The following is a 22,248-nucleotide window of genomic DNA, read 5'->3' as shown; positions in this document are numbered from 1 at the left end:
CACTCCAGAACAAAAATCTGCTCACTTACCCAATATAGATACTTTACTAAGGAATTTCTCATACATATTTCTCTTTCTCAAAGTATTTCCCTATAAAAAAAAAGGAAAGGACACAAAGTAAGTGTTCTGTCTACTCTAAATAAAACTCCAGACACAAACAAATTTAACCAGACACACAGTGTTCTGTCTCACAGACCCCAAACCCACAAGATGAAATGTTTTGAAATTAAGTTCTCTCAGTAATATTCCAGTTGAGCAACATTCCTAAAGTACTCAGCAATTCTTGCAGCCTTATTTCACCCTCAGCTCAGTTTAATACTGGCATTGTTTTGCTCAGTAATGCAAGATTCCCCCTTGCCCTGTGCCTGAGAGATGCACGTTGAGTAATCAGCTTTCTGATTACTGAAGAGACAGCAGGATTTGGAATAAATAACTCCAGCAAAGGACAGGCAGAAGGACAGACACCCAGGATACATAACCCCCACAGCACAAAGCCAGGTTTTGAGGGCTACTTGCCATCAGGATCCTTCTGTAGCTGTCCCTGTCAATGCCCCACAACTTGACGTTGGTCTTGGCTTTGACGGTGGCAGCTCGGGGGGTGCCGTAGATGAGGGCGAGCTCTCCAAAGCTGCCACCCTCACCCACACTGGTGGCCCACTCACTGTTCACGTAAACCTGCAAGGCAGAGCATGGTCAGACAGCCCTCAGCTTCCTGCTGCCCTCTGCTCCCTTGGCAGTACAAGGAAATGCTCACATCTGTGCTAAGGTTGATCATTTCAGGGTTTTGTCAATGCTTCCGACCCCAGCACAATTGGAATTTTTGTTGACAAAGGGATTCTCTTCTACATCTCATACACAGACTCCTGAGAAATAATCCCTCAACAAGGTCTGTGTCATAAAAAGCTATGAATGAGCTGGGCTGGAAAATAAAAGTTGTTCTTAAAGACAGCCCCACACCTCAACTCCACCCTACATCTGTATCATGTCCAAATCATTCATTTTCAAACTCAGTCTGTGCAGCCAGACTGAGCTCTTAAGGGACAAAACAAACTTATAGAAGTAAGAACTTAAAATGAGCAAAACTGCTGAAGGCAGGGTCTATAGAAGAGGCCTATAAATATCAGAGTATTCTTCTTCTAGGAATGAACAGATCATTAATAAACTACCAGGAATGCTTACATCCATTTCTCCTTGATCAACAACATAGAAGTTATCACCTTCATCACCTAAAGAAGAGAAAAAAAATATTGAATATACACTAAACTGAATATAATAAGAAAGAATTGGCATCTCTGCCACCTTTGATGTTTAGACTCCAACAATGCTGGCAAATTTTTGCACAGTTTGCAGGGTGAAACATCACATTTTGCTGATTTCACACTCCTCTCAGCCCCATGAAAGGGGACATCTACTGGTGCCCAGGAGATCAGCAGCAATTCCAGGATTACTGGGAAGGCCAACCAGATCCATAAACTGACATAACACTTCTGCAGAGTCATCAAGGGACAATATTCCCAACGATAATCTCTGCAAGGAAGCCTCATCCTCCTCCAGTGGCTCCAACTCCTCACTTCAGCATGAAGTGCTTCAGGGAACACAACAAAAAATTGTGTGGCTGCAGTGAGCCTGCTTTTATATTAAAAAATAAACACAATCTAAGAGCACTAGGCCAGAGGCAGCTCCCCATGCCCAGAGCACACAGTGTCACTTGCCTTGCTGGATGACAGTCTCTCCTGCGATGTAAGTGACGGGGAACATCGCATCGAAGATGTCACTGCAGGAGAGGACACCAAAATCAGACAAAAACCTGCACAACTCCACACATCTGTACCCTCAAACCCATCCACAGTGCTCCTGGAGCTCTGTGTGTTCCCCTGACCACTGCAGTCACTGCAGATTTGTGACACATTTAGCTCTTTAACCCCACCAAGACTTCCTCCTACCTCCTCTCATTATCATCAAGATGGGTAAACAGCACATTCTTCTCAATTGCTTTTGCCAAAGCAGCCATGGTTTTATAATCTTTTGGAATAACCTAGGAGAGGACCAAAGAAAGCAAATGGTTAATTTTTCTCATGAAAAATTTCTGCATTTCCCATGGTAAATAAACAACTTAAATTGCTACAAAACACTGGTGGAGTTTTTTCCATTTTTTTTTCAAGCACTATAAATATAACCCCAAATATAGTAAATGTTTACAGACAGTTTGAACACAAGGAAAATATAATCTTGTATTATTTTATGCAACTGAAAAGCATAATTCCATGCTCAGTTTGTCAGTTTTTTTTAGAGGAGGATGAATATCTGTTCAACCTGTGTTATCCTGGCAACAGCAGCAAGCCTGCTCTGCCATTAGGCCAAATGTTGTTGCAGCTGCCAAATAACTGGAAGCACATTCTATATATCTAAATATATGCACATCTAAATATACATGGCTTCAAAGGGAACAGGTCTAAGTAATGCATGAATGGTTTAATTGCATGATGGGTTATTCTGTCCTCCAGTTACACAGCCACACACACAGGTCTGCTTTTTCCAGCAATTAGAACATAACAGGCTCCAGGAGCTCGGTGTTATTTAATGCCCTGGACAGAAGGTGGGTTCAGATAAACTCTTGGGTTGTGGATGTAATTTTGAGCAAGGTTTAAGAGTCAGAGCACCTTTCTAACATAAGAGGCAGCATCCTCTTCTGTGTAGACTTCTGCACTGATGGCCCCACGCCGTGAGCGGTATTTAACCACGGGGTTCAGGGGGGGAGGAGGGGAGATCTCGTCCTCCCGGGAGTCGGAGCGAGAACCAGACTTCAGCTGATTCAACAACTGCTTTGTTTCCTCCTAAACAGGAAGGAAGACATGTTTGTGTCACATAATCCAAAGGGAAAAATAACCAAGCAGAGATGTATCATGTTCCAGCCCAGCCTGCCAACACCAGGCAGCTTCCTGTGCACCATTATTGCCACATTAAGGCAAACAGGAGACTGCAGCATCCGAGATCAAAGCCCTTTCAAAACCACGTGGTAGATGTGCCTTTCATTCCTACCACTCCCATCACAAAGGGGTTTATTTTATTGAGTTATTCTTCATTTATTAAACCATTGGTGTGAACAAGTTGATCCTGGTTTCTGCCAGTGTATTCAACAGGTGATGAGGACATTCCTCAGATGCTGAAGGAACTTGCCCAGCTGCAAACCCCCCATTCCTCCCCTCAGCTGCGAGGTGTTAAAGCCTTTTTGGAGTTGAAAGACAGAGGAGCAATTCCTCAGAAATCTGTGCTACATGAGAAGCTTTTGAAAGAGGTTGAGTCATGGACCAACTTGATACTCACTAACCAGCATTTATTTTGGGAGAAAGAAACATGAACACTGCTTTCAATAGAGCTGGAGGAAGGATGCTGGAGGCCAAAGTGGGATTTTTTTTTTATGCAAACCACATGCAAACCTTGCATAAGGTTACTTGTTTTCCTTATTTCCTTCAGTTACTTATTGTGTTGGAGTGATACCCTAGAAGAGCAGGGTACTTACAATAACACAATTTCTAATTAACTCAACACACAGAAATTTGATTCTTCGAAAGATTCACCTCAATCAACTAAAATCAGATTAAAAACAAAACAGCCAACCCTGGACTCAGAGCACTGACATCATTACAGCTCAAATGACTTTCCCAGCGTTAGGAAACAGGAGTTTGGGACATTGTGTAAAAGAACAAGGACTCATCTGTTCCCCCAGTGTGGGATCTCAGCACCTCAGGACTGAGGTGCCACCGAGACCACCCTTGGGGGGCTCGGGAGTCCTGGAATGTTCCAGAAGTGTCTGGTGGCTGGACTTTGATCCTACACAGGAGACGACACCTGTATGAGGATAGGAGGGTTTCACCGGGGTGTGTTGGGAATTTAGCTGCTAGAAAATGGAAAAGTACAAAACCATGGCTAATTCCAAACCCGGCACCTGCAAGATAGCAGTGTCCTTGGGCCTAGCTGTGGTAGGATAACAAACAGTGAAAGAGGCATGAGAAAAGAGACATGTAACCCCCCTAAGGAATGAGGAAGAGTTGATGGTATAGTTTAACCAATAGATTGCTTAGCTTACAGAATATTCATAAGCTTATTACTTGCTGTATAAGTGTCTGATGCTCTCTTCAATAAATGGAATTTGCTTATCACTCATATTGAGTGTCTGAGTCTCCCCTCACCGACAAATGGCTCGGCCCCGACAAAGGCCCACATTTTTTCTCTGTGACAGGGGTGAATGGTGAAGGGATTAGTTAATTAGAGAGTGAAACACAGGGTTTAGGATTTCTGTACAGGGGGGTTTAGAGAAGTAAGATGGAGGAATTGGGGCGTGTCCTGTCCTTCTTCTTCTTCTTCTTCTTCTTCTCCTCCATCTTCTGTGGTGATGGTGGCACTTTGGGATTGGTCATTACTAAAAGTGCACCGGGTAATAAGAATAAATGGTATTGGGGAAAAATGATAAATATTGTACACGTAACAATGGGTATAAAGATAGGTGACCGCCCGGAGGGCAGGGAGTGTGCTCATGGCTGGCTGCTGAGCAGAGCTCTGTCGGGCCGAGAGAAAATCTTTTAGATAAACAATTAATAAACACCGAGACTGAGAAAAGAACTGAAGCCTCTTCTCGTCCTTTGAAGCGCGGGCTGCCCCAAGGCCACCCCGGGCCTTTCCAGGCCATCCAAACAGCCGAAAACCGGACAGGACAGAGCTGCAGCCCTTGTAAAGCTGGGTCTGTCCCAGTGCCCTTGATCCCAGCAGCAGCCCCAGGGAAGGGCCATGGGACACCCACTCATTGCTGGGAGTCTGCACTGCCCCTCGAGCTCCTCAGCCTCACCCTTCACTTCCTGCTCTTGGCCCATTGATCAAATGGTGCCACATTTCCCAGCCATGGCAGCAAAATGTATTTAAAACTCATTTCTGGTCCTCTGATTTTATCTCAACAGAGATGAAATTAAAAATAGCTTGAGCAGTAATAAATGTTTGGTGTAAAGTGCCCCACCATCAACCACAGAACATGTTTGTTCATATGCAAAATACTTAACCATTAAAAAAGACATTTTTTAAATAAGTGAACACCAGCTGCTGGGTTTTTTCCAGTATCACATAAAATATTAAATATTGTGATCAGAGACTGAAGCACTCAGCAGCATTTAGTGAGGGAGTTGTTATCAAAACACTCTTGAAGAGACTCCTCAGGGCAATGCCCCACTCAGGGAGAAGGAAACTGCACTAAAACAAAAAATTATAACTGGTAACTTCTGTCTGACCCAAAATTAACTTTTTTTTTTAGAATAGTAAGTAGGGGATAGACACAGAAACAAGTTACATATGGGTAAAATAATGTATTAATTTAAAATACACCAGTTACTCCAAACAGTCCATACACACATTCACCAATAAGATTCTCCCTGAGACAAATCATAGAACAGAACCAGAGAATGAGGGTAAAGAGACCTCCAAGATCATCAGCTCCAAACATCACTGCTGCAACTAAACTGTAAATCTCCAGATATTCCTATTACACTGCCAGACAACCCTGTGCCATACATCCTATCATCTGTTTCATCTTTTTAATACACACCTTTTACAATTTCTGACAATAAATCCCATTTATTAAACCAATAGATCAGAGAATAATTACAGTAGGACCTAAAGAAGGAGTGGCAGTTGTTATTCCCAGCTACCTTTGGATTTAGCCAGTTTATGAGGAAAATCTGTTTTTTCAAGTCTAGAAGCTCCTCACATTAAACACATCATGGATAAAGACACTGAGTTTGCTCTGCACTCATCAGTATAAATATTCCCAGGATCTGAGAAAGATTTAGGAATAATTTATTTATTCCATCCAAGTGTTGATCTGGTCTTTCAGCTGATGAGGCAGTTCACAATTTTCAGTGTCAGTCATGAACTGCAAGCCTCATTTTTCCTGACAAATAACCAATGTTTTTTAATTCCATTTCAATTATTCCATATTCAATAATACTGAAGTGATGACACTTCATATACTCAGATTTAAGTCTATCAGCTACTGAAGGAAACCTTCACAATTTCAGAATTATGTACACTGTAAAACCTGCTAATTGCCATGGCACCAGACACAATCTCAACTTCTTCTGGTAATGAGCATTTCATTTATATCACATTTAAAAAAACCCAAACATTCAGAAGCTATAAAGGCATTTTTAAAAAAGCTCTGCCAGAAATTCACAACTGCACGGTATATCCTCATAAACTAGCTTGTTTTGCAAAAGAAACACTTAGGAAAATATTCAGATATATAAATATATATATATATAAATACATATATAAACACATATATATAAATATATATATAATGCATAAATATATATATTATATACATTTTTAATATAATATTTATAATATCTGAGCAGGGCAGGGGGTGGGGAACAGGCAGTGACTGCATGTCCATCACACTTCCTAATTCCAGCTCTCTGTAAAGCCTGATGTGCACATAACTGCATCACACACAGTATTTCAATGCCCTTATTCCAGAGGGCAGGCATGTCCAAAGGCAGGATTCACCTGGCAGGCTGCAATAATGATCTCTACATTGAATTTCCACAGCCCAGCCCAGCACTGGAGAGCCATTACTGCTTTTAGCAGGTATTGCCATTACCACACATGTTTGCACAGCAAAGAGAACAGAGGCCTTAGCACACCACAAACAGATAAAATAAAACCATTTATACAATCAATGAGCAGTAATTAGATTCACCTAACAGCTTTCATAACCCAGAGGAGGACATTTGAATTCCTGTAGTAGCTGTAACCATCTCGGAGGCAGCAATTTGAATGTTTCTGAACAGAAATTCTAAAGCATGTTTAAATTGCTTCAACATATTTTAATAACATGCCAGTGAATCAGCTCTGTTTGTGTGCAGTGGAAGAGATGACTTGTCAAGAGAATGAGAGAGAAAATAGCAAGCTCACTTCAATCTTCAATGGTATTCCTTCAAAAATCAATCTTATTTAAAAAACCTCAGGTTGAGATTCAGTCAGAGAGAGGAGAATTCAGAAAGCACACTGAAAAGCTGCTGTGCTTTATTACAGGTGTAACAGACATGATTTGGGAGGGGAAGCAGAGTGATTTCAGGCATTTTGGCTGGAGCAGAGCTGAAGGCTGGTTAATAAAGTTGCTGAGCATTGTGCTCTGCAGACAGGGGTGTCAGGAGTTTCCTGCCCAGCACAGGATGCTCAGTGCTCACCTGAGAGCTGGGCAGGTACCACAGCATCAAGGTACACATGGCTAAAATCATGTATTCATTTCAAATACAGATACTGGGGAAACTCAGCCCAGCTGAGTGGGGAAATCACAGCGAGTTTAAACCAAAGGAGGCAACAAAAAAATGCTCCAGTTTCACTTGTAGCTACAGCTGCACTAGAGGGCACTTGGGAACCATGAGAAAAGACCCTGACCAAAATTCAGAGCAATTTAAGGGGAAAAAACATCTCCTACCAGTTTTATTTGCAGCTTCAGTGTAGGCTGACCAAGTACACAAAGAGCCAATGTGCAGCAGAATAAAATCATCAACTTATTCAATTCCAACATTGATGTCATTAATTCAGAGCTGGACTTGTTATCTTGCTAAAAAACAAATTAAGTTCCCAAATACTGCATGTTGATCATAAATCCACTGCACAAAAGCACCCAAATAATCTCATTTGACATCCCCACATATGGATTGGTTTAGGATTTATTCTAAGCACAGTGATGTGGTTTACTTGGTAAAATTTTGTCTATAGATACCTGTGGTGATGCTTTAAAATTCCCAACCTAGCAGAACCTCAAAACTCAAGAATCCAAGGAGAGGAAAGTGTCATTGTAACAGGCAAGGACAAGGGATTTTTAACAACCTCATTATTCACTGGTTTATTGCTGATACACACAACAAAAAAAAAGTCAGAGCTCTTAATTTCATAAGCAAAATGTTCCCCAAATAAATTAAGAGTTATAGCAGGTAGTCTGGACCTCTTGGTCATTTTCTAGTACTAATCCTGAACATTTCCATTAAAATACAATTTCTACAAGACATATTTATGATCTCCAGTGTTAATTTCCTTCTTCTTTATAGCAGCAATTAGTAACTCACTAGGAAAAAAAAAAGATAAATATCTAACAGCCTTATACAGGTACTGAGAGCAGCACCTGCAAACAAGAGCTGCACAAGGTCACAGCTGCACTATTTACTAATTCTGAGTACATTTGTATCCAACCTTTCCTCACACAAGCCTTTAATCTTCCCATTTCCACTACAGCTCCTTCTCCTACCTGCTTAGTGATCAATATACAAAATTACCAGGTCAGATGAGTGTGAAATCACTGTTTCAATGCTTTCTATTCCCAAGATCCCAGAATGCTTCCAGCAACAACAAAAACACCAAAGGGAGCTCAGGGCAAACACAAGAGGGACAGCAACACTGAACTCCCAAGAGAAGGCACAAACAGGCTTGCTCCTCCAGATCTGCAATGCAAATATTCATTTATCTTCTGGATAATACCACTGGCACCACTTCTGTGCTCTGCCCCCATTACTGGAAATCAATAGAAGAATCCAAATGCCCTCAGCAGCATCCAGCAAGGTCAATCCCCAGAGCTCTCCAGCTCCAGACACACCCATGTATGCTGTGTATCCTCCATGAGTAAGCCCTGGGCTGGGATCACACCTGGCTAAGTCTCCTTGTCACCTTATGGTCTGTCCTACAGCCTTTGGTGTGACAGAGGTGCACAAACACTGGAAAACAGGATCTGCTTTCCAAAAGTATCACTTCAATTTCAAACATTCAACACAACCGGTCAGATCTGCAGCTCAGCCCCTAAATAACAAAAATACATCTCAATATCATTTGTTCCACCCTCTGTGTTTTTACCTTCTCCAATCTCTCAAAGTACTCCCTGATGAAGCCCATGGGTCGCTCAGGTCTCACAGTGCACAGCTGCACGATGCAATCCTTCAGCAGCTGCTGGATGTTGTGTTTCTGGATGTAAAGCTCACACTCCCGAAGGCTCCGCTCCTCCTCGCTGCTGCTGCTGCTGGAAGCTGCCATGGCTGAAGGGAACACAAGGAGGAGGTTAAATAATACATAACTACTGGAAACTACTTTGGAAACAAAGATGGTGCAGCCCAAAATAAAGTTATGCTGCATTATCTTATTGACACCACAGCAAAAAAAATACCTTTAACAAACTAAGCTAAAGAAAATGCTGGGAACTTATTTAGCACCTGGAAAGAAATCCGAAATCAGAACTCTGGCAGAAAAGGAAAAGCTGAGAAAGCTTCAACAACTCAAGCCCTGTGTCAGGGAAGATCCCACCTGAACTGAGGGTTCTGTAGGACTGGAGGCTCCTGTCAGGAGCTGTGTGGGGTGATGGGGCTGGGTGAGGGCCAGGAGAGAGGTGGGTGGGAGCTGGAAATGTGAGAGGCCAGGCATGAGCAGCATTCGGAAGTGGAACATGCTCAGGTTGAAGCCAAAATGCCAGGGCAGGGTTTGCTGTCGGAAGTTATGGATTACAGACACAGCTCCTAAAAAGCTCCTGTGTAACTGAAACCTGCTCATAGCTCATCACTTATTCCATGGACACACTGCAATCCCAAAATACCTCTGCAACTGTAAATAATGAAAAGTGCAGCTTTAAACATCTGATATCAGGCCAGGTTTTCTAAAGACTTCAGCTATGACACTTTCAGAAATGTTCTTAAGGAGATTCTTCTCCCCTTTCAAGTTTGTACTGGGTTTCCACTTCCAGATTTTGGGGTACAGGAGGGGGTCTGTGGGAAGCTGCTGGCTGCTTTCTCCATGTCAAACAGAGCCAGTGCCAGTCAGCTCCAACATGAAACTGCCACTGGCTGAGGCTGGGCCCATCAGTGACAGTGACACAGCCTTGGGGACAATGGAGCTAAGGAGGGAGGAGAGATGGCCACTCCAGGCAGAGAGAGGAGGGGGAATACATGGAAAAAACTGGGAAAAACAGCCCTGCAGGCCCCAGGGTCAGAGCAGGAGGGGGTCCAGGCCCTGGAGCATGGATTCCCTGGCAGCCTGGGATGCAGCCCAGGGAGCAGAGATCCACCCAGAGCCCATGGGGATCCACAGGGGAGCAGAGATTCAACCACAGCCCATGGAGGTCTATGGGGGAGCAGAGATGCACTCACAGCCCATGGAAATCCAAAGGGGAGCAGAGATCCACTCACAGCCCATGGAAATCCATGGGGAGCAGAGATGCACCCAGAAGCCCGAGAGGTCCACAGGGGAGCAGAGATTCACCCACAGCCCCTGGAGAGCCCCAGGAGAGCACAGATCCACCTACACCCTGAGGAGGACTGGAGCAGAGGAAATCCCAGTGTGCCCCACAGGAATCCTGTGCTGGGGTGGTTTTCTGGCAGGAGTTATAACCATGGAAGGGAAAGCAGGCTGGAGAGCAGCCTGCAGCAAGGATTTATGTTGGAGAAGCCCATGGAGGACTGTCTCCCATTGGGAAGGTGTGAGACCTTCCCCTGAGCAGGATGGAGCAGCAGAGACAGCGTGCAAGGAACTGACTGCAATCCCCATCCTCTGAGGGCAGGCAGAGAACATCAGGAGTAAAGTTAAGGCTGGAAAGAAGGGAGAGGGCCAGGAAGATGTTTGTAAGATTTGGCTTTATTTCTCATTATCCTACTCAAATTTAATTAGTTTAATTTATTACCAATTTCCCCCAGTGGAGTCTGTTTTGCCCATGATGGCAAACGGTGAGTGATCTCTCCCTTATCTCAGTCCAGGAACCTTTCCTTATATTTTCCTTCTGTTGTTGAGTTAAAGAGGGCAGTGATGGAGCAGTTTTGGTGGGTGCTTAGCATCTAGCCTGGCTCAGCCCACCACAAGGTTGTAAAACCATTTTAAAATACATTTTTTACGTATCCATGTATATAGACACACATTTCATGTCTTTTTTTTCATAAGAAAATTAACACTGTAAGAGTTAAAGAAACAGGGAAGAATTTCTCAGGGCATTTTTTGGATGAAATATAAAGAAAGTTACCTGGTACAGGGAGTGTGGCAACAGCTTATTTATATGCAGTAAGATATGTTGATCCCGGGATCAGCTTTTGAAAGGGAAAAAATGGATTCAGTCAAAATAATTTTGAGAAATGACAAGTCACTGAAGTCACATCATGGGGTTTATCCTGCTGATGCAGCAGCAAGAAAACCCAGGGCACAGAGACAACACAACAACGTGCCCCTATGAATTCTGCTGCTGGAGATTACAAAGGCTTCGAGTTAATAAGGAATTACCAACACTTCACGCAGGTGTTGTGACTGTCACACTTAATCCCTGCTCAAGGACACACACACACACACACGTGTATTGTGCATTGCATAAACACAAAGCGTGGCCTCCCCACGGGCTGAGAGAGCGCCCAGAAGTTCCCCAGTCCCTCCTTTTGTTCGGGCAGCCCGCACTGAAGGTCAGCGCTCACCGAGCGGCCCCGGGCCACGCCAGAAGGGCAGAGCGGGGCAGGAAATGCGGCATCACGGGCAAAATGAAAACCCCGCTATTTATCTCTACGAGCCATTTTTTCTGCACAATCCCAAAGCTTCTCCGAGCTGCCCAAGGCGTGGCTGCCCCGCCCAGCCCAGCCCATCACGGAGCGCTCAAGGGGCTGCGGCCGCTTCACACGCGGGGCCACCGGGGCGGCACCGAGCCGGTACCCCCGGGGCGAGGGACACGGAACCGCCGGGGCAAACCGGCCCAAAGGCCGTGAAGCGCCTCTGGACCCGGCCTCACAACCCGCGGCGCCTCCTCGGACACTGGCCCGAGAAGGCGCCGCTGTCTCCGCAGCACCCCCGGAGCCGCGGCCCCGCTCCCTCAGCCGGGCCGGGCCGGCCCCGCCCCAAGGCCGCAGCCTCCCGCTCCGCGCCCGTCCCGCGCGGTTCTCGCCGCCCCCGGCCCCGCCGCCGCCCCGGGGCCGCCCGGCCGCTGCCCCCGCCCCGCTCACCTGCGGCGGCTCCGCCGGGACCCCCCGCCCGTCCCGGCCCGGCCGCGGCCTCGCTGCAGCGGCGGCACCGGAAACCGACCGGCCGGACGGGCCCCGCCCGCCCTGACGTCAATGCGCCTCGCTCTCGCCCGGGCCCGTCGCCGCGGTAACCTTAAAGGGGCAACGGTGGGCGCGGCGCGGGCCCAGGCCGGGGAGCTGCGCGGGAGGAGCCTGCGGCTTTAAGGCGCGCGGGGCTGGCGGGAACGGGGTGGGGGTGTGCTGAGGGGTGTGGGATCCCCTGAGGGGAGCGGGAATGGCGAGGGGAGATAGAAATCCTGAAGGGAGTGGGATCTACCGGGGTATCAACTCCACACCGACACAGCCGCAGCAGTCCCCGGTGTGGAAAGGCTTGGTTAAAAGATCATTGATTGTTATAGGTGGAGGAAAATAAATTATATTCAAGTTTGGCAAAGATTTCACTATAATCGATGTCAATCCGCATGGGAATTATTTCATGTGTCTTTATGCTGAGATGAGCCCTTTGACTCCATTCACTTTGTCTACTTCAAGCCATAAGAATTAATTTACATTATTTTTATATCCAGGCTGTGCTGGCACGGGCAGAACTCATCTATGGGCTTGGGGAGGAGAAATGAGCCCTAAAAATGAACCCTGAACTGTGCATTTGCTGATCTTGCAACACAGAACATAACTCAGCTTTTTTCTCTAATGTTACATCACTTCAGCCAGCACTCATTTGTGCTTTACCATATGGGAGAATCACATAATGTACAGTGACAATTATTCTCAACAGCAACAGTTCAATGTATATTTTGATATAAGAAGATAGTGGTGTTTGTGCTGTGATACACAATCCATCAGGAACTACCTGCTGGGGGGTTTCTTGTTTATTAGCTCTTATATTGAAGACATAAAGGGTAATAACTTGGGTGTAGATCTTGGACCTGCAATTCCGACAGACCCAGTCCAGCTCCTGAGCTCACATTCCCCAAATCTTTAATAATTTCTATGTTATCCAGGTTAATTAGAAGCCAGGGTCCAGGGTTTTCTGACATTAAGCTCAGAGCTGGTACTTTTACGAAAAATATAAATAACAGTAGTTAATATTTGTGAAACACTGTCAGAGTACAGCATCGAAATACCAAATTACTTGCTCAGCTGGTTATAGAACAGTTCCTTCTGAAACTCAAAACTACTGGAAGTTTCTGAACACCACAAAAAGTCATCTGCATTCCCACCTACACATTTCTTCCTCAAGTTTTTACCTCCCCTTTTTTCTTTATGCTAGTGTCACATCTCCTTGTTTGGACAAGTCCTGGTGCTGTTTTGGGATAGATCCCATCTGGAACAAAGCTCTGCCCCTGTGTAAAACCTGTTCTGCAACGTCCTCTTTCTTAGGGAAACAAGTATTCCCTTGTGCTTGATGCAATCCCTGCTGGAGTCCTGGAGCCAGGAGAAAGGGAACAGAAGCAGCTTCCAGGGTGAGTTTTGTGAGGCCACTGGACACAGTGAGTGAGTCAGCACTGGTTATCTCTCAAAGTTAAATCTCACTTCTCAAAGTTAAATCTCACTTCCATGAGCTGATGCTCCCACGTCCCCACGTGTTAATTCTCACACTGCCAAAGACGTAAGGGAAATGAAAAACAAACAAAGCCCTGTTCTCTTTGGTCTGGTCTGAATTAAAGTCAGATCCTGGTCTTAACCACCCAATTAAGCATTCCTGAGTAAATAACTGGCATTACCGTCAGCGCTGTTCCCACAACTTTGATTTCAAACTACTTCATGCATCAGTTTCTCATGGAGCAATCTGTGGCTGCTGGAGAGCAGAGGAGAGCTCAGGGGGGAGGAGGGTGAGAGCCAAGGTGGGAAATAAGAGCACAGACGTCACCCAGCCCTGCTGTGTGCGTGGGGCAGAAAGAGCTGCCTGAAAGGTCAGTGACAGCCCAATTCACAGTGACAGCCCAATTCACAGTGACAGCCCAGTTCACAGTGGGGAGCTGGGGTGCTGCAGTGCCAGGGGCTTCTACTGAAGGTACCACCCAACTCAGGACCATGTTCTGTGAGCACAGAGTCCTGGAGCAGCCTCTGGGATGAAATCAAATTGAAGCAGCCAGTGGTTTTGTCACACACACGCAGATTTAGGTGTTAAATCAGGCATGTCCATCACCCATGAGGTACAAATGGGGTTTCAAAGGGGCAGAGCACAACCTGGAACACTCCTGGCCAGTGGCTGCAGCATGTGTGCTGTCTTGAGGTGGAGTGAATGGGGGAAGAAGTTTTAGTGGTACAAAAAGGTTTCATCCACAAACAGAAGCTGCCATTATCCCAAACAGCCCTGAAATCTACATCAGAAAATCAGGAATTAAAAACTGTGAGCTCTCTGTGGACCATGAGGTGTCAGAGGTAGAGTTCACACTGTATCCTTTGGCCACAGCTCCTTGTATTTTGTTTAAGCTTTAACTAGCACTGAAAACAACCCTCTCTTACTGCTGCACACCTTGGCTCACAGCACCACACAGTGATTCATAGGGAGATCCATAGATTAGAAACCCAAACATACAAAAATCTATTCTCTTTAACAATATTGAGGGTGTCTGGGTAGCAGGTCAAGCTCTGGATGTTGGCAGCTTTCAGTGTGACACTTCAGTGTCCCTGCATGCAGGGACAGAAGGACATTTGTCCCTCAGCAATGCAGTGTTTGCCAGGGAGTCTGAGCCTCTGGATGAGTTTTGCAGTGTAAAATCTGTCATTTGGCCACATGAAAGTGATAAAGAAACAGAGCAAGGAATTGATATGATCCAAAAAGAGCCTGAAAGGCAGGGCTTGAACTTCCTGCCGTGAGCCCAGCATGAGTCATGGGCCCAGAACCCCCGTGGACCCTGAGAGGTGCTGTGTGCTTGACGTCAGCTCTGTGGAACAGTCCCCAGTGCAGAACCAGTTTGCCATGGGCACATCCCAAACCATTTCCATATGTTACTTTGAAGAAGAAAATGACTGCTAAGACTCAAAACAGAGCGAGCAAGTGCCAAGAAAAAAAATGCCCTGAAGTGGCCAGATCTAAGAGATAGACCAGTGGGGGAATCCATCTCCATGTGCCAGACGTGCCTGCTGCAGCACAGCCCTTCAGAGTCCCAGCTGGAAGGCTCCCAACACCCAAAGGGCAACACTGGGAACATTTCACCTCCTGAGTCAGTGCTGATGAGCCCAGCGTGAGGGAGGCTGTGATCAGCTCAGCTCTGTCACACAGCTCTCCTGTGTTGGCTGAAGCACAGGCTCCACATTTTGAAAAAGCCAGCATACCCTGGTTAAACTCTGACATTGGTCATGGTGCTCTTCCTGCCACCTTGCCAGGCTCAACTTGAACTCAGCATTCTCTTTTCTAGCCTGGGGAGTTCTGTCCTAGATCAGTGATTAACCTCCACCCCAACAGCAGGCCAAGAAGTCTTTAGGCACCCTCCTGACAATATTTATTGGCAACTCCTTGCTCAGGTGTCTCTGCACTTCAAGGGCTCTCCCTCTCCTCAGCTCCAATGAGGACAGGCATTAATGCAGTGGGAAACAGTTCCAGGTAAGGGTTAGGCTGCCCCACAAGACCTGGGAGATAGAAAGCAGCACCTGAAGTGGGGCAAAAAAAGGTTCTTGCCTCCAGAGAGAAGGAAGGAGATGGGAGAGCTGCAGGTCTGTGCCTCCTGCAGTTTGGATGTCAGCAGGCTTTGCTCTGCATCATTAACTTTATACAACCTCTGGGCAGCTCAGCAGTTCATGAACTGCCCAAGCATCTGCAAATGTGATTCTTGACTTTGAGATCTCTCTGGCACAAACCAAATTAAAGAGCACTGAGCTAGTGTGCAGCTACTGCCCAGTTCTTTTCCGGGAATGCCTGGGAAATACTCCCAGTGTTTCTTTTGTAACAGAATGTAAATACCCCCATTGAAAAGAATGCTCAGTTCTTGTGCTTTTAACAGAGTCTGGGAGAGCTCCCTCTCCCAGTATCATCTGGGACACAGTTCTCCTGCAAGATAAATGCACACATGAAAGCATTCAAAACATTTGAATTTGCTTACGTGCTTTTCTCTGAAAGCAGGTGGCAAAGTAAACACATTGGTCAGATGCACTCTCCTTGGTCTGGACTGACATCCAAACAATGTCTGGCCTGACATCTAACAAACTGGCTACAGAATCGAGCCATTTCTGCAAGTTGCTCTCTCCCTCCCCCCAAGATAATAGAGCATTTTCCCAGATGGAAGGAACCCACTTGAAAAACAAAAGGTCTTTGAAATGTCAGCTCAGGCTTGCTTGGCCGCGCTGTGTGCCCACAGGAAAACGATAGAGCCTTTTTTCACTCTCCAGCTGTAACACTCACATCTGAAGCAGCAAGATGGTTAAGAATTGCAGCTCTAGATTCCTGCTCTCCTACTGATTTCCAGCCTCTCATTTAGCCATTTAGCCCCACTCTATCTCCAGCACAATGAGGATAAAAGCACTTTCTGGGCTGAGCATGGATCCAAGCTCTTGAGAGGTTTGCATGCTGCAGTAATGGGGATCAGCAATTGAACTGCTTGAACAAGCTTCAAGCCAGGCACAGGAGAACTGATCCAGGGTGGTTGGCAAAAGGAGTCAGGGCATGGCATCCACATGGATGGGGGCTCCTTTGGCTCTGTGGGCACCACAGAGTGCTGTGGGCAGTGTGGGTGCTGCCCTGCATTCTCTGTTTGGACTCTGCTGTTAATCCAGTGTGGTTGGCAAAAGAAGTCAGGGCATGACATCCACATGGATGGAGGCTCCCTTGGCCCTGTGGGCAGTGTAGGTGCTGCCCTGCATTCTCTGTTTGAACTCTGCTATTAATGCATTTATTACACCAACGTTTTGTGCCACTTCTCCTCCAAACCCCTCCTTGTGTCCTCTAGCATGGAAGAGGAGAAAGTCCCCCAGGTGATAAATCTTCTGTGCTAAGGGCTTGGGCAGTGAGCCGGCCTCTCCCAAAGTTCTCCCTCCCAGCTGCTCCCTGCTCTGCTCACTCCAGGCCATGTGGGAACCCAAAGCTCCTCTGGCTGTTGGGACCTCCGTGTGTTCCCAGTCTCCCTCTCACAATGCAGCTTGTTCTGATCTCTCACGTCAGAACATTTTTTGATTTTTAGATAATTACAGAGGAGTTACAATTCGTGCTGTATCCAAGAGTTAAAAGGAAGGGAAAAGTTCCTCTCCCAGTTTTAACCCCTTTGCTCTCTGTGGTACAAATCTCATGATTCTCAGCAGGAATCACTCCAGTGTGCCCCCCAGAGAGCCAGGAACATGAGCCACCCTTGGCCTGTGTCACCCCTGTGAGCAGTGTCAGGCCCCCAGGGAGATAATCCATGCCCAGGGCACGTGAGATGTCCTAATGCTACTTAGAGAAATGGAGCATTTCCAGAGTGAGGACAAGATCAGGAGCATTAATCCAACTGACAAGGAAATGCAGCATCCAGTTGTGAGCTCTCCCCTGACCCCATCAAGCACATCTGCAAGGGCTGCTCCCAAGCACACTCCCTGCCTGCCAGGATCAGGCACAGGCTCAGCACCTAAAACAGAGAAGGAAAAGCATCAAAAGCAAAGCTCACAAAGCCTTGGTGACTCCAGACTGGCTGTGGAGTCTGCCATGACTGCTCCTGTTCCTCCCTCACCCTGGATGATGCCAGTACACACACGGCTCTCAGGGTCCCCATGAATCTTTCCCAATTTCTGTACCTTAAACAGAGGGCAGTGAATTCCCTGTGCTCATGGCACGCACATCTCCCCTGTGTCCCCCTTCCCCTCCCCACTCCACGTTAGAACCTGTCCAGACAATTTAGCAAGACAAGTTAGTCTGCTGGTGACTCTCACAAATGTGTTCTGTCCATTGGGTTTTACTTCCCCACATTTTTATATTTAATATGGGAATCACAATATTAAAAAAAGGCTTTGAAGTGATGACTTCTGTGGTACCTGCATCTTGTGATCGAGATTCTTCCAAACTCCGAATGGCCTCTGACAACCAACCCAGCTCTCTGCTTTCTTCTTATTTTTTCATTGCATAACAGGAGACAATCTCCTTGTCTGCCCTGACAGAAATAACGAGTAAACTCATCAAAATACGAGGAGAGTGCAGGTGGAAATTCCACTCTCCCTTCTCTAGCATTCCATTAGCAGGGCTGCTCAACTCCCTCTGATGTCAGTGCTCCTTCCTGCAGTGGAGGGGCAGGGAACCCACTGGGTAATCCAGAGAGCAGGATTGAACACACCCGGTGTAACCCATGGGATACTCCAAGGAGTAAGAGTGAACTAACACAGTGTAACCCATTGGATAATCCAAAGAGCAGGATTTAGCAGGCCTTGTGTAACCCATGGGATACTCCAAGGAGCAGGATTGAACAAACCTAGTGTACCACTGGATACTCCAAGGAGCAGGATTGAACACACCCGGTGTAACCCATGGGATACTCCAAGGAGCAAGATTGAACTAACACAGTGTAACCCACTGGATAATCCAAAGAGCAGGATTTAGCAGGCCTTGTGTAACCCATGGGATACTCCAAGGAGCAGGATTGAACAAGCCCGGTGTAACCCATTGGATACTCCAAGGAGCAGGGTTTAACGAGCCCGGTGTAACCCACTGGATACTCCAAGGAGCAGGATTGAACAAACCTGGTGTAACCCATTGGATACTCCAAGGAGCAGGACTGAACAAGCCCGGTGTAACCCATTGGATACTCCAAGGAGCAGGACTGAACAAACCCAGTGTAACCCATTGGATACTCCAAGGAGCAGGATTGAACAAGCCCGGTGTAACCCATTGGATACTCCAAGGAGCAGGATTGAACAAGCCCGGTGTAACCCATGGGATACTCCAAGGAGCAGGATTGAACAAGCCCGGTGTAACCCATGGGATACTCCAAGGAGCAGGACTGAACAAGCCCGGTGTAACCCATGGGATACTCCAAGGAGCAGGATCTAACGAGCCCGCTGTGGAGGCACCGCCGTGCGCGGCGCGATGCTGGCCCGGCTGCGCGCAGCCTGCTCGGGGCACCAGAGGGCAGCATTTATTGTCTGTGAGAGCCTAAAGCAGCACCACCGGCACTGCAGCGCTCCGCACTTCGTGCATTAAAGCTCCTAAAGGTCGGGATGCAGCCCCTTCTTCCTCCTCCACCTGCTCGATGCACTCGGCAAGGGTGACAAAAAAGAGCAAAGCAATGTCCCTGCCACCTCTTCCTGCTCCTTCCACGGGGAAAAGTGGTTTCCTTGCTCTTAGAAACACTTGCTCACCTCATTACACATTCACCTTTTGCCTGTTTATCCCCTACAAGGCTGTAGTGCCTGAACAGGCTTCTGGTTATCAGGAATTCCAGTGAAGGATATAAAGATATTTAACAGATTTAGCTCTGCCAAGACCTTTCTATTTCCCTGCAGCAGATTTAAAATACCAGACCTATCAGTGAGAGCAAGCTGGCTTTATCTGAGAGGGAAGAACTGAGCTGGAATTTAAACTCTGAGCCAGGGAAAAGCCAAAAAGCTCTCAAAACCCTTTCCCATGTGGAATGGCAGCACACAGGATGCCATGGCCCTTCTGGGCACAGCACTGGTTTCCCAGCTTCTTCACCTCTGTTTCCTCTTTAAGGCTTCAGTGCAAACACCCAGGGTGGAGATCACAAACCAACATCCCTCACACCATGCCCTCTGCACTGGAAAACATCTAAGATCAAATGGTCACACTCTGGACTGGGTTTGGAGTTAATGACTGAGTTGAGGTTGTTATTGTCAATAGTTACTGCAGTCACAGGATTGTCAGGAAAGGGAGGCCAATTCCTGATATATTCTTCCCAGCAAACCCATGCAGCAGCACAGGGACTGTTCTGGTGCCTGGCAGGGCTCTGCTGCCCTTGCCAGACCATTTTCCCCAGGTGTGACATACACTCAGATCCCAGGAAATATCTTGGGATTTAACTACTACCCTAAATACCACCTCCCTCCAAAGCTGAATTCCCGAAAAATCACTTCAGCTACTTCTTTATGTTTGAGGCACCTGACACACCTCATCTCTTACCAGAAATGATGCCTTGTGAAGGCTGAGCTGGAGCAGAGGCTGGGCAGAGTTACAGAATAAAGCAGGGATTTATTCAAAGCATCTCCTCCATGGATCCACCTTGGGCAGCACAAGAGCCCAGCCAGGGCTGCATCTCAGGCAAATCAAAAATGGTCCCAAAATGAACCCAAAATGAGCCAAAATGTTCCCAAGATGAACCAAGATGGTCACAAAATTAACTCAAGATGGACCCAAAATGGTCCCAAAATGCACGGCCGGGCCCGGGGTCTCTCCCTGGGATCAGTTCTGCTCCATTTGCACCTTGCAGTTCATTGTCCCATTCCAGCTTTAGCCCATCCAGTCCCACCCTGCTTGTTTTTCTCTCTCCAGCCCACGGGGTTTGTGCTCCTGGGCTGAGATTTGGATCATTTGTCCTTGGTGCCCAGCTGGAGCAGGAATTGTTTTGTCTCCCTGCTCTGTGCACAGAGCTCAGCATCCCCTGGTGTGAGCCCAGCCCCACACACTAAAGCAGCACAGAACCTGAAACATAGAAAATTTAAAATCTGAGCCATCAGACTCAGTTCCCACCCAGAGCACCCCAGCTTCTATTTGACACCCAGCACCCAACTGCTCCAACATTCCAGAGCACAGATCCTGACATTTCCAAGGGTTTCACCAACACACAGCAGCTTTTCCAGCCTGAGGAGCAGCCTGTCCTGACCTCACCCCCACCATGGTGACACAGCTGTACCCAACCTGCTCCAAAGGCCACCCACACTTTTTTAATGCTGCAGCAGAGGACAAGAACTCCCTGTTTCTCCCAGTCCTGCTGATCAAACAGCCTTTGCAGGCAGTGAGCTCAAAGGAGGATTGACCAACATGGTTGCATCAGTCAAACTGCAAAAATAATTGTGTTACCCAAGTCTCGGGTGCTTTATCAAGGTTTCATTTTAAAACCATGGTGATTGCCCAAGCAGCAAGCATGCAGCTGCTGCTGTTGCTCAGAAACTGTTTTGGTTTTTTTTTTTTTTTTTTGAAACACAAGGCAATGTCTCCCTGGTTTTGTTTATTGGAGGGCTTTGTTTTGTTTTCAAATTTTTTCCTGCTCCGCAACCCCACTTCCTGTCTGACATCCCTGTTTCAAAATCAAACTTTGCTGATCCACAGGGACAGTTTCAGGACATTCAAGACCAGCTTTTCCAGTTCAAGTTTGGCTTTTATTAGAACTTCCCAGTAGGCCCCTTGGAAAAGATGATGTTTTCCCCCCAAACATGATGTCCTGAAAATTATTCCCCTGCAGTGTCACTCGTGTGTTTTGAGTCCTAGGGATGACCCACCATCCACCTCCCTCCAAAACGGTGTTTTGAAGATGTGTCTTTTCCTACTTCCTCCCCAAAATCAATCTATCTTCACTGCTGCAGGCTTCCAGCTCCCTCACAGGGGATTATTACGGGCACTCCAGGTCCCCATGGAGCAGAGGGGGATTAATCCAGGCAGACTAATGTGTCCACATGGAATCTGCCTCACAGGGATGGTATTGCATGGGGCTCCTTTTCCAAAAGTCCTGTGGTGCACACATCAAGTGATCCGGGCCCAATGACTTCAGCACTCACATGAGGATTACTCATCTAATTATGGGGTTTGCAGGCTCTGCCCCGGCAGAGTTTCTGTGCACCGGTAATGTCATTGCACTGACTCCTGGAATATCTGTATCTGACTCGGAGCTTTGTTTTCCTTTGTGTTTTCCCCGGCAGATCTGACCCCCCACGGCAGCAGCGGTGTTAAGCACAGGAACGATGCACAAACGCCGTTAGCTTTAGGATAGCAATGCTGTAAAAACACAAAAACAACTCTTCAAAGCACTCTTTAGCCAAGGAAGCGGAGAGGCGGACTGACTTGTTTTCCAGTCAGCGGTGCCACCATCACTTTTCCCCGCCCCATGCCCTCGCCCACGCCTTCCCTAGTGCCACCCCCGCCCCCCCAGCAGCCCCTTGTCGCCGTGTCCCCCTCGCAGCACCGCCGCAGCCGCGCTCCGCCAGATGCGCTCCAACATCTGTCCGCGCCCGTCTGATGCAACCACAACATCACCACGTGGCCACGCGCAGCTGTTCCGCGCCGCCAGCCAATGGCAGCCCGTTCCGCCACTCCGGGGGGCGTGCCCGCCCCGCCTGCTCCTCACCCCATAGGTCACCCCGCGCGTCCATCAGCGGCGAG

At 47.1% G+C, this 22,248-nt stretch overlaps 1 protein-coding gene across 2 annotated transcripts in view; it reads right to left on the bottom strand.

The window, feature by feature from the left end:
- The window catches only part of PRKAR1A (protein kinase cAMP-dependent type I regulatory subunit alpha), a 19,106-nt gene extending 6,967 nt beyond the window's left edge, over window positions 1–12,139 (bottom strand). The window contains exons 1-9 of one of the 2 annotated variants that reach the window (XM_064728477.1): window positions 12,000–12,139; window positions 11,042–11,105; window positions 8,899–9,077; window positions 2,661–2,834; window positions 1,944–2,035; window positions 1,713–1,774; window positions 1,180–1,226; window positions 517–675; window positions 30–90 (exon numbers count right to left, since the gene is read on the bottom strand). In XM_064728477.1, the coding sequence (XP_064584547.1) occupies window positions 30–90; window positions 517–675; window positions 1,180–1,226; window positions 1,713–1,774; window positions 1,944–2,035; window positions 2,661–2,834; window positions 8,899–9,075 (772 nt within the window). In that variant the 5' untranslated portion in view covers window positions 9,076–9,077; window positions 11,042–11,105; window positions 12,000–12,139. The remainder of the gene's footprint in view (window positions 1–29; window positions 91–516; window positions 676–1,179; window positions 1,227–1,712; window positions 1,775–1,943; window positions 2,036–2,660; window positions 2,835–8,898; window positions 9,078–11,041; window positions 11,106–11,999) is intronic. The other variant, XM_064728478.1, reaches the window with a different exon arrangement.
- Window positions 12,140–22,248: the final 10,109 nt, after the last annotated feature.

The sequence above is a fragment of the Zonotrichia leucophrys genome, chromosome 18 (assembly GCF_028769735.1).
Source record: "Zonotrichia leucophrys gambelii isolate GWCS_2022_RI chromosome 18, RI_Zleu_2.0, whole genome shotgun sequence".
Taxonomy (NCBI): Eukaryota; Metazoa; Chordata; class Aves; order Passeriformes; family Passerellidae; genus Zonotrichia; species Zonotrichia leucophrys.
The sequence above is the reverse complement of the archived record's forward strand: the minus strand, read 5'-3'. Positions and strand labels throughout refer to the sequence as shown.